Raw genomic sequence first — 16,220 nt, forward strand, 5'->3', positions numbered from 1 at the left:
AAAGATTTAGGCCATGGTCCATCAAGAAGCTGCCCACTAGATATGGAGCTTGCTGAAATATAAACCATAGTCTATGAAGCTGTTAAAGTATCACTGGTTCTCTTGAAACCTAAATCATTTTAAAATAAGTTAATTAGTGCTTACTAATGGTTGCTCTGTCTCTCCCATCTCTGATGCTTCTGTCTCTCTCACCTCCCACTCGCCCACTCCTCAAAATAGAGAAAATGAAAAGAAGCTAGAAACAAAAATATATCTCCCTGATTTGCCTTTCAATGAACAAATGCCTCTTAAAATTATCTTAGATACTGCTATCTTGGAAAAATCCTGCATATTAGAACTCAAAATGTAGTATGTTTATAATAGTATAACTTCTCAAAACTATCAAATTACAATCTCAGTAACTCTATATTTTTGACGAGGGTTTTTCAGAATACACCTGAGTTTTAGAAAAGGATGTACTGTGTTAGAGTTCTGAATAGAATATAAGCAGGGTTCAGTGTGCAGTTTTTGAGTCTATGAGAAAAAGAAGGCAGACATTTTCTCTAGTGGATCAGAACGGCTTATGCCAGGCAGGGGATTTAGCTCAGTGGCATCGCAAGTACAAGGTCATGAGTTTGATCCCTGATACAAAAGAAAAGAAAAGGAGAGGAAAAGCTTATGCCATTTCTTTGAAGTGTTTAGGCTGATGAGTTCTGAGTCAAATGAGTGGGTAAGTACATTAAAAGGGTTTCTGGTAGCTACTTACTCGTAATCCTGGTTCCCCAGCTCCTCCAGCACTACCCATAGGTCCAACATCTCCCTGAAGAACCAAAGGAGAAAAATAAAGTCTTTTTCACTAAAGTGAATGTCTAATTGTGAGGGGCAATAAGGGGTAAAAATTAAAAAACAATTCTTATTTTTCTTTGCTGACCTTCACCTGCTTTCACGATGTCTACCAAATGGGGCAGTTTACAGACTTTCTCTTACTTTTTAGGAAAGTTACCTTAACACCTGGTTCACCTTGCAGACCAGATTCTCCCTCAGTGCCTGGAGGTCCCTAAAAGAGAATGATTTGATACATTACAAAGGCAGCAAACAACCTCATAAGATGGGTGAACCTTTTAGTTCAAGGGTAGGATATCTGTGTCCAGATGATAGTTTTGTTGCCCTCATAAACTTGATGGCAAAAGACTGGATACTTTCTAGACTCCTTTAGCATTTTAACAGTTAAAACAACTTCATCTGAAATTAGGACTTTGAAGATTAGTTTCTTCCAACCTTCCTCTTAATCAAAGCATAAAAAACAAGGTACTTTCTACTTCTTCATATTTTCTGTCCTCATCTACAAAAGTGTTTCTTCATTTTTTGCTCTTGCCATTTTTTTTGTTGTGCCCCCCTGAAACCCACTTTTTCAGAAAAAATTTATTTTTTCTATATTGGTTTTATTAAAAAACAAGAGAGATGAATTTATTCACATAATAAAAGATATATTTTGAGCTATTTTTCCAATCTTCTTTCATGGTGGAGCTAGCTTTGCTGGGAATCTTTTGGTTATTTTTACTGTTCAATATACAGTCTACTGCAACCACTGGTTACCTCCAGGCTTGGAGTTCCCCCCGCTGCTGTGTGGGGTATTCATCTCATTTTGGAGCATGCTCCACGTGCTCATTCTTTCCCAGTCCTTCCTTTACTCACACTCTCCCATCTCCTTCATTCAATTCCCTTTACCCTTCTCTTTTCCCTCCCTCTCTTTCTTTTCTGTTTACTTTTCTGTTTCAGAAATTTCTTAATATTTCGGATCCATGAATGACATTCCTCCTTACAACTATTAGAAATTGAAATCTCTTTTCTATCATTTCTGAATGTTTTAAATAAAAGTTCAATTTTTCATTTTGATTCAGCTTTTGCAATCCATATTCCTGTTTTTTAGAAATAAAAGCTATACATACGTAATAGGATGAATGGATTTGCTTCCAGTCCCATCCCTCAGATTAAATTTCTTTTTAAAATAATTTTTGTTTTTAGTTTTCCCAGTTGTTATTTCTGTAACTTGACACTTATTGATTAGTTGCCTTGTTAAAAGTTTAGTCACCTTATTCTACTTTCCTTTTATCATATTTCTTAACTTTAAAATAATAATTTAAAAAGATAAAATAATTTTAATTCTTCGTTATCTTTGTAATCTCTTCACCATTATGAAAAGCTGTGGAATACAGTACTTAAGAGAAAGAACTGTGAAACCAGATTGCCTGGGTTTCTGCTCTGCCTCAGAAAATATGGAACTTGATATCTCATACTAAGATTAAAACTCATAATGCAAATTCACAGCTCCCTATCTTAGTTTGATTTTTAGTGAGTAAATCTCATCCTTTTCCTCTTCTTTATCCTAGAAAAATTCTAAACCACCATCTTTTCTTCAAGTCACTTCCTCTAACCCTAGTCCTTATTACAACAGAATTGTTATCATCCTTTCATTAAAAGTTTCAAGTTGTGAAGAGTGATTTCCCTCAGCTTTCTCTAGGTTCAGAAGATGTGATGAAAGATAGATAGGTCATAAGCAATGACTCTGAGTAAGATCAGAACCAACTCTGTGGCTTGGTAGGCATTTACCTTGTCAACTGATCACAACTTCACCTCCCTAACTGTCTTTTGTGAACATAAGAAAACAGGATATGGCCATCCATCCTGTCTTTAAAACCTAGAAATCTAGGAATAATTTTTCACTTCTCTTTCTGCTTTACCTTCTAAGTTTTACAAATGTCAAAGTTCTGGAGAGCTTATATAAAAATAATTTTATGCCTGCTGCTTTACTTCAGCCCTCCATCATTTCTTGCTTGATTCAGTATAATAACTTTTTAATAAATATATCTGTCTACACTCTCATCTCCTTAAATGTTTCTTTCATATAGCTAGTAAATTATCTTCTTGAAATACAAATCTGACTTTATCACTGCCCCATGTATACAATGACATATTATAGACTGTAAAATAAAAAATTCATGTTTATTAATGGAATACACAAGACTTTCCATGATTTCTCCAAAACTCTTTTACCACTCTTTGTTTTGACTTTATGCATCAAAGAATCTGTAGTGCTATATATTTGAAGGTTCTTGTTTATAATATTCCTTTTTTTCTGGAATTCCTTTGTCCTTATTCCTCTTTTTCATATAACTAAGTCCTTCTCTTTCTTTCTTTTTTTGGGGGGCAGGGGGGATTGAACTTTGGACCTTGTGTTTGCCAGGCAGGCCTAGTGCTACTGAGCTACATCCCAGCCCCTGATCCTTCTCTTTCTTTTTATTTCCTTCTCTTTCTTTAAATTCATCTCATCACTTCTTCACCCCACCAAAATTGCATACATATACCTAACTCTTATTTTTCCCCTTTCCCAGGTAGGATTAAGTATCCATTTCAGTGTTCCTATATTGGCCTGTCAATAACTGTACCATTGGATCTAACACATTGTAATATAAAGATTGTTTATATGACTGTACTCTGAAATAGATTATAAACTCCTAAAGAAATCAGTGATCTTATCTAAGTCATCCTTGTTTCTCCTACTCATACACAATGAGAGGGCAGAAGGCTCAGGAAGGCTCAGTATAACCAAAATATGAGAAATAGTTCAACAAACTTGGGACACATCACGGAGAAGGAAAGTTTTGCTGGGAATATAGTTGGCAGGTCTGCAAAATTTAGATCATGTAGAATGTTATTTAGGTATGTTAAGAAATTGGCATTATTTATTCCAAAGGTTATGAAAATTCTTGAAAAATTTCAAGGAAATGAAACTAGAAGTTAATGTGGCAACAAGTAGTTGATGGAATGTTGACAAGTGGAGAATCCATGGCATAATAGTGGAGAATTAAGAGTAATAGCAATAGAGATGAAAAGGGATAAATTTAAAAGAATGTGGTGGGGAGTTTATTCAAAGAGAAGAAATGGCTAATTTGAGGGGATGTGGTGGGAGTATCAAGGATAACTCATTTGGGGGCTACTGGATAGGAGGAGTACCCTTCAATGAGAGGAGAGTAAAAAGAATGAGGACAAGTAGGAAAGTGATGAATTTAGTTATGTTGAATTTGAGATGTTTGTGGGATACATAGGTGAATGTCTAAAAAGACAACAAGGAATCAGCAACGGGGTAAAGAGAACTAATACACTGAAAGTCACTATGATAATATTTTTTTGCCAAATCAAGGACATGGAAGGGCACCTTTATACCAAGACTGAGAAACACTAAAAGAAGATAAAGTGGAGAACCATGAGAGTAATTTTACAGAAGATAGGGGAGGAGAGGCACAAAATCTATTTAATGTGAAAGTTAGATTTTGTAACTATAACACATGTGATTTATTATTCTAAAGTATATATTAAATAGGGTCACTTCAAAATTCTTTCTATAAAAGAAATATAACATCTTAAAAAGGGCTGTCAAATCAACTATAAATCAATGAAAAAATTTAATTTTTAATGTCATTTCAGTGAACTAATTGAAAACTTTATGTGTATAAAATTAGGTTCCTACTGTAATTATTTTTGCTGTTAATGGAACTGTTGGTTTCATTTTCTGAGTATGGAAGAAAATACTGTAGAATTAGTCCTCGTAATATATATAAGAGATTTATCTTACAGTCTTACAAAATGTACCATGTGTTGATAAACAAAAAAGGATTTCAGAAATATTAACCTCAGCGCCCATGTCTCCAGGAGGTCCAGCATCACCTTGAAGTCCTCGTGGTCCCTATATTAAAAAAATGTAAGATGTGAGAATCAAAGTTTTCTTTATGGGATAAATAATGTAACATAATATATATGTTATCAATGTATTATTTTATTCTCTGTATAAATAAAATTATAACTGCATGATACATCTTTGTTATGACTGACATTAAACTATGCTTGGATTAGAGAAAGAAAAGGAATGAAAGGAATACCATTCATTCTTTTATTTCCTAATTCATTTCTTCATTCAACAAATGTTTAGTAAGCAACTAATAAGTATCAAATCATGTGCTAAGGGCTTTCATCGTTAATTTTATTAAATAGCAAAATAATTATACATCTGCTTAATATTCCTATTAAATGTGTGACAAATATAATGGCAGTTATAAAGAAATATATATATATGATCTTTTTTACTGTCTGTGTAGTTTTGCCTTTGCCAGAATGTCATATAATTGGAGTATATAGCCTTTGAAATTGGCTGTTTTACTTAGCAGTATGCATTTAAGGTTCCTTCATGAACCTTGTGGCTTGACGGCCCATTTATTTTTATTGTTGAATAACATTCCACAGTGGGTGTGCCACATTTTTTTTTTTACTGTTAATGAAAGACATTGTCTCATCATTTCAGCCTGCTATAAACTGATGGCTTATAAATAATAGAAATTTGTTTCATATGGTTCTAGGCAATGGAAAGTCCAAGATCAATATGCTAGCACATTCAGTGTCTGGTGTGACTCTACTTTCTAGGTAATAGGTGGCATCTTCCAGCTGTGTCCTCACATGAGAGAAGAACAGATCTAATTCTCTGGAGTTTTTTTTTTTTTTTTTTTTTTTTTTTTTTTAATGAGTACTGTTCCCAGTCATGAAAGATAAAAGACATACATAATGACCTCATGGCCTATCTAATCACCTCCCAAATCTTCCATTCCTAATACCATCACCTTCACAGTCAGAATTTTAATGACTTTTAGACACATTCAGACCCTTGCAGACATACTGGTTGTTTCTAATTTGAGCAACTATGAATAAGTCTTTTGCTCTAAGAATTTATGTGCAGGTTTTTGTGTGAACATAAGTTTCCACTTATTTGAATAAAAACCAAGGAGTCTAATTATTAGGTTATATGACCACTTTGTAAGAAACTGCAAAGTAGTTGCGCCATTTTGTATCCCTACCAGCAATCTATGAATGTTCTGTTGTTCACATCCTTATCAGCATTTGAAATTGTCAGGGTTTTGGATTTTGACCATTCTAACAGATAGAATTCTGACAGTGGTATGTCAGTTTTTTTTAAACTCACAATTTCCTAACGTGATTTTGAGCACATTTTCATATGCTTCTATATCATTTCCATTTTTTTGTTGTGCCTACTTTTAAATTGTTTTTGTAAAAATTGTTGATTTTAATAGATCTTTCCATATTTTGGATACAAGTCTTTCATCATACGTGTTTTGTAAATATTTTCCCCTAGTCTATTACTTGTCTTTCAATTTAACTATCTTTTGTAGAGTAGAGGTTTTTAATGTTAATGAAATCCAGCTTATACATTTTTTCATGCATTATACTTTTGGTGATGCATCCAACAACTCAATCCTAAGGTCACACACTTTTTTTTCCTTATGTTTACCTTTGGGAAGTTGATATTTTTGCATTTCCCTATGATTCATTTAGAGGTTGTGTGTGTGTGTGTGTGTGTGTGTGTGTGTGTGTGTGTGTGAGATGTAAGATCTGTGCCTAGATTCACTTTTTTGTATGTGAATATCATTTGTTCCAGTATCACTTGTTGAGCAGATCACCCACTGAATTGCTTTTGTTCCTTTTAAAGGTCACTTGACTTTATTTGTGACTATATATTGTACATACTGTATAGATATAGAATATACCTATGTTACATTTCTGGGTTTCCCATTCTATTACAATGATCTGTTTATCTATTTCTTTGCCAATCTTACACTGGCTTGATTACTATAACATAGTAAATGTTAAAGTGGGTATTGTCCATCCTTCAACCTCATTTTCAATATTGTATTAGCTATTTTAGGTCTTGAACATTAGGCTCTGTTAGGAATTAAATTAATAGATCAATCCAGCAAGAATTAATACCTGAAAATACTGAATTTTGCTATCCTAGATCTGTTAAATAAAAATTACAAGAGGTCATTATTTTGAACTAAGATTCTACACTAGGCTCCTGTGAAACCAAAACTAAGGTGTAGTCATAGGACCTTCTGAAAAATCAAGAGAGTGAGAAACATGCAAATTTCTTGGCTCTACCTTGTAGTGTGAATGATATTTACACAATAATAATCAGATCATTGCAGTGACATTCATTTGTTCATGAGTTGAAAATACAAATCCTTGGGAACAGGATTCATAAAGCCATGTGTATTTTGTCATCTCCCTTTCCACGCTCATCTTGTACTTGCTTTTTACCTGACTTTCTGGATGCTGGCCATCTTTCATTCTTATAATAAATATGTATAAATATGTAAACATTCTTTCCAGGTAAGTATTCTGTCTGAAATGATCTTTCTACATCTTTGCTCAAGTAACTACTGTTTATCATTTAGATCATATTTCAAATGCTTCTGCTCTTGGAAGCTTTCCTTAACCTTGGATTATAACAATGTCTTTGTCACAAACCCTCTTAGATCTGAAATACTACACAGTGAGCTCTCCAAATCTGTTCTGCTTCAGAACAGATGGATTCATTTGAGAGCAGATAGAGAACATTCTAAAAATTTTGTCCATATTGAACATGTATGGACTTTTTCCCCTTGACATTATTCTCTACATAATACAATATGACAATTATTTGCATAGCATTCACATAGTAGTAGGTGTTGTAAGTAATCCAGAGATGATTTAAAGCACGCAAGAGAATGTGGCTAGGTTATATGAAGACACTATACCATTTTACATACGGGACTTGAGCATTCACAGATTTCAGTGTTTGTGAGAGGTGATGACCATGCTTTCCATTATCTCAGTTTGTAATTATCCATTTATGTTGGGATCATTTAATTAACTTCTATCACTGTATTGAAAAACTCCATGTTCACCAGTATATACCAAGTAGATTCCTAACAAATATTTGTTGAATGAATGAATAAATAAATAACCAGCCATTCAAACTGAAATACTTACATTGTAGTGAGGAAACCAGTTTTAAATCTTGACCATGGAAAAGCTATAGTCTTCCCTTATTTTATTATTATTATTTATTTATTTTTGGTACTGGGGATCAAACTTGGGTCCTTGCACTTGCGAGGCAGGTAGCAGAATCACTGAGCTAAATCCCCAGCCCTTCCCTTATTTTATTACTGTCAAAAATAAGTGTTTCAATATTTTTTCTTGTCTGTGATTATACCAGGAAGCTTAGATCTTTGACACAGAGCCCATTATATTCATTATAAATTGACTTATATTTTATTTACCCATCCCACTGGCCCTAGACCTGCATGTTAAGTTTTAGGTACAATCAGGTCACTTCATTAACAAGTCTATTCTTGTGAGAATTTTAAAGCTGTTGTCTCTGCTATTGTCATAACTCTGCTGACATTCCTAACTCTACTTAAATGTCTTCTTTAATAAGACTAATTAGTTTTCATTCCATTTCACCTCATACAATAATGTTACCTATACTACAGTGATTATAGTTTTTTGTATGTTCTTTTGTCCATACAATTTAACAAACAATTGAGTAGGTTTAATGTGGCAACTATTACACCAGAAAAGGAGATTACAAGGATGAAAGAAGCTGTCTTTCTCTTTGAGAAGTTTATAGATTGTTTAGGGGAAACACATTAAAATAAACTGTGGTAAAAAGATTTGCATTATTTTATGGTCAGATACTACAATTGGGATAACAGTTTAAGATATACAAAATAGGGAGGAAACTAAGAAGGATTAAGTTGTTTAAAATCAATGCTATGGCTTAGATATTTTATTTGGAAATAAATATTGAACTTGTTACTTATTGTTTAGAGAGGTTATATCATGGGCTAAGTACATAACGGAAGAAATGAATACAGTTTGGTAAGAATATTATTTGACTGTTAGAATTTTCCACTTGCTACTATCTAAGTGAATTATGCAAATGCCACTTGTAAACTTTTACATCAATTTATGATAAAATCAACCAATTGGTTTGAAAGACCATATTGTATTGTAAATCTTAGAAGCACATTACAGCATCTTATATTTGACATGATTAACCAGAAGAATGACTTCATTGGTAATAAAGAATAAATTGTAAGAACATAGGTTGTGACTAGGTCTTTTCCTTTTCACAACTCATTTTCCATGGAAACTCCGTTATTGAGTCATATTTTAAATACTGCAACGTATGTTTCTGTATTGTTGGTGCAACAGAATTTCTGTCATGTTTGTACATTTTGGCCCATCAGATCTAGAGTTTGGCTTTTCTATATGTGTTTTTTAAATTCTAGAGTTGGCCTCATAAATGTGATTGTGTGTGTGTGGAAATATGATACTTATAAGAACGGCAAGGCATTCAGAAAGTTTCTGAGGTTTAGTAAAATAGTTTTCTTTGTAAAAGATAGAAATTTGCTTAGTTTTAACAGTTCAAGAGAAAAAGTACCACATACAACTACATTAAACAAGAATGGCATTAAAAACCATATTCCAACATATTCATTTTATATAGCGTATGATGATACTATGCAAAATAGTCATTCTACATAATTGGTCTATGGTGTCTATAATAAATGTTGCTTTCTAAAGTATATCAGTCATAGCACAATAGGGCAATAATAATGAAAAGCTAGATGTACTTAATGAGCAAAGCAAAATTTAAAAAGTATAAAAAATAAACTTACCGGTTCTCCTGCAAGTCCCCTGTCTCCTGTACTGCCAGGGGATCCCTGTATACCCTGGACAAATAAGTGCAAAACTTGTAGCAAGTGTAATGTTTGAAAATGTTCCAGTTTCCTTTCCTTAGCTTTCACTATGAGTTCTTTTCTATATCTTCCTTTCTTTTTCTTTTGTAGCAAAATACATATAACATAAAGTTGATTATTTTAACCATTTTTAGGCATAAAGATTTGTGGCATTAAGTATATGCACATTGCTGAGCAACCACTACTGCCATCCATTTCCAGTACTTTTCCATCATCTCCAAGTAAAACTGCACCCATTAAACACTAACTCTGCATCACCACTTTCCCTAGTCCCTGTTAACCACTATTCTACTTTTTAAAGTAGAATGGAATGATGGCTGTAGGTCAGTCATGGCAAAACTTTTACAGACCAAGTGGCCAAACTTCAACCTAAAATCCACTTATTTATTGCAAAGTGACAACACCGCTATAATCCGACGCTCTGCTACTGGGGAGATGCTGGGGCAATTTGGCTCCTGTGCCAACAGAGAGGGCTTTGTGTCCTCCAAAGGCCACATGTTTAACAGTTGCTTACTGGCCTGTGACACTACTGGGAGGTGGGGGAGTCTAGAGAAGAGAGTGCCTGGTGGAAGAAAGCTAGGTCACTGGGGATGTGGCTTCTAGGGGATACTAGAACGCATGTGCCATTTTCTTTCTTTTTTTTGGATTTCTTTCTCTTTGCTTCTTGAATGCCATGAAATAAGTAGCTTTACCCCACCATGCACTTTTCATCATGATGTTCTGCTGCACCATAGGCCCCAAAACAATGGAGCCAACTGAGCATGGACTGAAATCTCTGAGACCATAAACCAAAATACATCTTTGTGCCCTATGAATTGATTTCCTCAGATATTCTGTCACAGTTACAGAAAGCTGATTAGCATAAGTATTTTTTATGTTGGTTTTTGAATTGTAGGAGTTCTTTACCTCTATTTTTAGAATTATACCTCACTCTATACTGTGACAAATAATTGTCCAGAATTACTTTAAATTTGGATTTCCTTATGCCTTTAATATTGATATAAATTTGTTTTACCAAAAATGACATTTTTGTGATGTGTTCATAAGTACCAAAATCTAGCAAGACATGGGAGTCTCAGAACCTCTACATGGCTGGAGATAACTACACTGGACCTTTAAGTTCCTTTTTGTTTTGCCATGCTGGGCGCCAAACCCAAGTCCTTGCACACTCATCTCTCACTTTTTTTTCTTAACACCATGCCTACTATAAAAGTGAGTCTCAAATATGAAGTCTATTATAAATTAAATTCTAGATCTAATTTTAGATCTTTCCTTTGTCCTTTCACTCAAAGATTTACTCAGCATGTACCGAGTGCAAGACATTGATAACTACTGGGAATATATAAAATACTGCCCCTATTTACAAGATGCCTCTTCTTTATTATTGACCTTGGAAAGGCTGATAACATAACTAATCATAATTACTATTATATGTGAAAGTTAAATCTAAGAAACAATGACATTAAGCTGGAAGTAAAGATATTAAAAATTCTAAACATTGCTGAGGATGCAAAGAGAGGAAAAGTCTTATATAGTGTTGGTGGGAATGTAAACTAGTATGGCCATTATTGAATACAGTGGGTCATAAAATCAGTGTGTCAGAAAGGTATGCACTCTTATGTTTACTGCAGCATTATTCACAATAATCATATTGTGGAATCCACCTAGGTATTTGTCTTCAGATAAATGGACAAAAAGTGTGACATATATACACAATGCTGTTATTATTCAACTATGGTAGTAATTAAATCCTGTCATTTATGACAATGTACATGGAACTGGGCCTTATGGTAAGGAAAACAAAGCACATTCAGAGAGGCTAATGCCACATGTATTCATTTATATGTGGAAAGTAACAATATTAATCTCATAGATGAAGAAAGTAGAAAATAGTTAACCAAAACTTGAAAGTGGAGAAAGGGGAGATGAAAACAAGATGGTAATATAGGATGCATTGAATGCAGGGAAAAACTTCTAGTGTTCTATGGAAAAGCAGGGTTACAATGTGTGATGATATTTAACTGTACATTTTAAAATAATTAGTAGAGATGATTTTGAATATTCTCAACACAGAGAAATGATGTTTGAAGTAATATATATACCAATTATTCTGATTTGACTATTACATATTATATATATGTATTGAAAATCTCTCTATTCCTTTGTTATGTTTAGATCTGGAATGTCCCCACCCCCAAGCCTCATATGTTCAGAGGTGGGGTTTTGAAGGGTGACTGCACCACGGAGGCTATAGCTGACTTGACTTGCTGTTAGGAGGTAGGGCCCAGTTAGAGGTGGGTCACTGAGGAGAGACCTGAAAGCTTATATCTTTTTCCTGTGCTCCTCTTTTCTCTCTCTGTTTAATGGCCATCATGATGTGAGCAGTTTTCTTCTGCCAGGCCTTTCCACCATGGCTCTTCTGAGTTTCAGTCTGCCAACAACAGACCGAAACTTCTGAGACTGTGAGCCAAAATAAACTCCTCCTCCTTTAAATTGTTAGTTTCAGGTATTTTTTCTCAGCAATGAAGAATGTGATTAAGATAACCCCATATATATGTACAATTATATGTCAAATAAAAATTTTAAAATATTTGTAAAAGAATTCAAAATTCTTAGTACTACATAATCCTCTGTTACAACCAGCAAGATTCTATTCAGTTTCTCTGCTTAGAGGAAAGGAAGTGTGCAAAGGTAAGGGTTCTCATCTGGCTAATGCCATGTTTCAGTCCTGAAATTCCTGTTCTTCATTCACTTTGGCTCCTAAATTAAAAGGCAAGTTCAATATTAGGAATCTCTCCAAGCCCGATAAACTAACTACATTAAATATACATTAAATATTCAACACTTTACATAGTATCTTTCCAGTTTTCTTTGTAAAGTGTATTTGAATATACAGCAAGCAAGCTTAATGTATGAATGTAGCGCTGTTTATGGTACATAAAAGCTGTTTCACAAAGCAATGAAATAATTTAAAATGTTTTCTAAATTTGAGAGTTTCCAGATGTCACTAACAATATATCAATAATAGTAAAACTCTCTGCTCCATGAATTCAACTCAGTGATTGTGGGAATGTTGACCAAATAATAATAAAATCTACGGTGGTTGTTTATTGAGAGTTTGCACAAGTCATATCATAATAAATATCATTTCTTAGAACCATGAAAGATATTCCATTTGAAAGATAGAAACTGACACTTAGAGAGGTTCAACAATACGTACAAAGTCAAAAGAACTAGCAAGTGAAAGAACTACTACTTAATCTCTTAATATGTCCAACTCCAATACAGTATAATGATATGTGACATGCAGTGGAATAATGATAGAGATAGATGTGGACATCTCATCGGAAATATTGAAGGCCAAATGGAAGTGTCTTTTTAAGAATATTGAATAAAAACAAACAAAAATTCAGGATCCTGTATCCAGTAAAATTCTTTAATTCTTTAAAAAATTATTTAAATATGAAAAAAGCACATTTCATCAGTAAAAATGAAAAGAAATCATAAACATTAAGATAATTTATCACTAATAAACTTCATTAAAAAATCTAAAGGATGTTTCCTACACTATAGGGAAATGACACTATTTTGAAATACAAATTTTCAGAAAGGAACAAAGATCACCAAAAATGTTAAGTAGATGAGTAAATAAAAGGCTCTCTTTCCTCATAAATAGCTTTAATGTACATACTTCATTTTTGTTAGGCTAAATTTTATGTAAATTACAACAAATTATAAATTTACAATGTAGGATTCATAATATATGTAGATATAATTCATAAAACAATTATATTATAAAAGGCAATATTGGTAAATTGATCTCATGGTTGCAAATTCCTTACACTTATGTTAAATATTTAACATAAAATATTTATTTTGTGACACTCCAGAAAAAGTTTTACTAATACCTGACTTATAATAAGTATTGCTAAGAATCTAATAGATAAATAGAAACAGAATTCTCAAAAGCATTCAGTGCTAACAGGAAGATATCAAACAATAATTACAACAAAAAAGATACAAGGAACAACAAATCTTAAAATGGGAGACCTAAAACAACATCAATATGAAATGGACCAAACACTATAATTAAAGAGTGTCTTAATTAAAAAGCAAGATCAAACTGTAATATATTCTATTTAAATATAAAGAAACATATGGGAAAATATGCCACCTGAACTGCAAGGGTCAGAAAGATGAAACTCTATAAATATCAGGGAAAATGGAATTCAAAGCAATATCACCAAGAGGGAAAAAATAATGAAAGATAAATCAGAATAGTTTTTAATAAAGGTTCAGTTTCTTAGGAAGACATAACTCTAAATGTGAATGCACTTGTAATATAATTTCAAAATATATAAAGTAAAATTTGGCAGAATTAAAAAGTAGAGACATTGAAAATCGTAATTTTTTACACATTTATCAATTAATAGACCATTTCATAAAAGAGTAATGCACAAAGTATTATAATATTTATGTGATTTGGAAACCAAAAATAATGATCCAGGTTTATCATCTTAGTAAAACAATGTATCATGGCCTTTGTTCCTGATTTTTCCTTTGAGTCAGATCTGTGTGTAGAAAGTGAGTATAGAAAATGGTGTTGGTGGTCCACTAAAAAATATACTGGTTGTGTGGTGAACTGTACTATATGTGTTTTCGATTTTCATTTAACATTTGGCTTTAGTATTATAACAATTAGAGGCTGGGAGGGTTGCCTGGGGTAGGACATTTGGTTATTATGCACAAGTTCAGGGTTCAATCCCCAGCATAAAAGAAAAAAGAATTGGAACAAATGAAAGTTGGAGGAGGTTTTAGAGATCTTATCGATCAATCTCTTTATTTTACAAATGAGGAAAATATGATCCAGAGTGCTAAGCAATTAAACCAAGATTATACAATTTTTAGAAGCATGTAAGAACAAAAATCAATTTGACCTCTAATTCATCTTTCTAGTATACAGTGTTGTCTCCTATTCGCCATGCTTAAATGACTGCAGACAGTAAGAATACTGGGAAGGATAAAATGAATCTTTACGGCTTATCTCATTTTATTGATTGACTGTTCATGGATTCTCCAAGATTTCTATTCATCAAGGAGAAGGAGACAATGTGGGTGAGCAGGGCTTGGTGACACACACCAATAATTCCAGCAGTCTGGGAGGCTGAGGCAAGAGAGGAAGTTTCAGACTAATTTGAGCAATTTAATGACCTAGTGAGAATCTGTCTCAAAAATAAAATAAAATAGGGCTGGGGGTCTAGTTCATTGCGAAGGCCCTGAGATCAATTCCTTGTATTGAAGGAAAGAGAGAGAGAGAGAGAGAGAGAGAGAGAGAGAGAGAGAGAGAGAGAGAAAGAGAGAGAGAGAGAGAGAGAGAGAGAGAGAGAGAGAGAGAGAGAGAGAAAGAAAGGTCAATGTAGGTATAGAGCACAGTAAGCCATAACCACAATAGCTATTACAAACTCATTAGTTATGGAACACCATGTTATATATGAAGGTAATTTTACTCTTCCAGTGGTCTAGGTAACTTGCTTGTTGTAAGCTAAGATTATAAAATGATTCTAGTACTTTTTATTTGATTAAGAGAGTCACATGTCAAATATCACTTTTATCCAATTGGAAAATGAAAGTGAAATTTTAAGAAAGGTCAACATTGGGGAAAATTGGAAAATAATTTTTATTTCTGTAGGTCTCATTTGTTAAAAACCAGAGGAATGAACATGCCCTTTAGATTCCTCTATTCATTGTAACATACTTGCCTTATATACAAGTAGTCACAATCTACAGAAATATTTTTTAAGGTTGATAATAAAAATACAGAAGATGAATTTTACATTCCAGGTCTGCTTTGGGGAGAAGGAATTTGATTAATACAATGCCAAATACAAGTTCTTTCCCTAGAAAATCATTTTTTCTCTTAGCTCTGATACTTTAATCTTGAGTCAAATATTATGCTATTGTGACAAATCACAGGCAGGGGGCAGCAGATTTCAAAGAGGAACAAGCAAATGCAGTGATATTGGTGATGATGATTTCAGCAACTAAAACATTTTTATGTTATCCTTTTCAGACTCATCAACTGCTATCTATTTATATTATATAATTTCACAAACTTATACAAATCTATAACAAATGTCACTAAATTATAATTCTGAATGAAATAAAATAGCTGTACATTCATGCTTATGTTTACGTATGTATGTGTGACTCTTGCATTTTTATCTTTTTAAAACATTTTTCTTCCTTACTTGGTAATGATCACAGTTGTTGTCTTTCATGTTAGAAAAAGTATAATTCTAGTGAGATGTATAATGTATAATGTAATGTACCATTACAAACATTAAAAATATTTAGAGTAGAACCATGAGAAATCATATACAGAACCCCATTCCAAAATCCCCTCCAACTGAGTTGAAAGGTAACTAAGTATAAGGTCTCAAATGACTTTCTTGTATTATTACCTTTATTATGTCCCATTCTATTTATGTATCACACCATTTTATTTCAAAATGAGCTTTACAAAAAAACTGAATTTATCAACTAGACTGAAGTAACAGTTATCACCACCAGTTTAAAAGTAGGCGCAATCAA

General features: G+C 33.1%; 1 protein-coding gene across 8 annotated transcripts in view; it reads right to left on the reverse strand.

Moving 5' to 3' along the window:
• The window catches only part of Col24a1 (collagen type XXIV alpha 1 chain), a 304,025-nt gene that overhangs the window by 106,997 nt on the left and 180,808 nt on the right, over positions 1 to 16,220 (reverse strand). For all 8 annotated transcript variants that reach the window (XM_019209372.2, XM_019209374.2, XM_019209375.2 and 5 more), the window contains 4 exons: positions 9,549 to 9,602; positions 4,670 to 4,723; positions 983 to 1,036; positions 746 to 799 (listed from right to left, as the gene is read on the reverse strand). In XM_019209372.2, coding sequence (XP_019064917.1) covers positions 746 to 799; positions 983 to 1,036; positions 4,670 to 4,723; positions 9,549 to 9,602 — 216 coding nt within the window. The remainder of the gene's footprint in view (positions 1 to 745; positions 800 to 982; positions 1,037 to 4,669; positions 4,724 to 9,548; positions 9,603 to 16,220) is intronic.

This window comes from Fukomys damarensis, unplaced genomic scaffold, assembly GCF_012274545.1.
Source record: "Fukomys damarensis isolate Sample0158 unplaced genomic scaffold, DMR_v1.0_HiC HiC_scaffold_33, whole genome shotgun sequence".
Classification (NCBI taxonomy): Eukaryota; Metazoa; Chordata; class Mammalia; order Rodentia; family Bathyergidae; genus Fukomys; species Fukomys damarensis.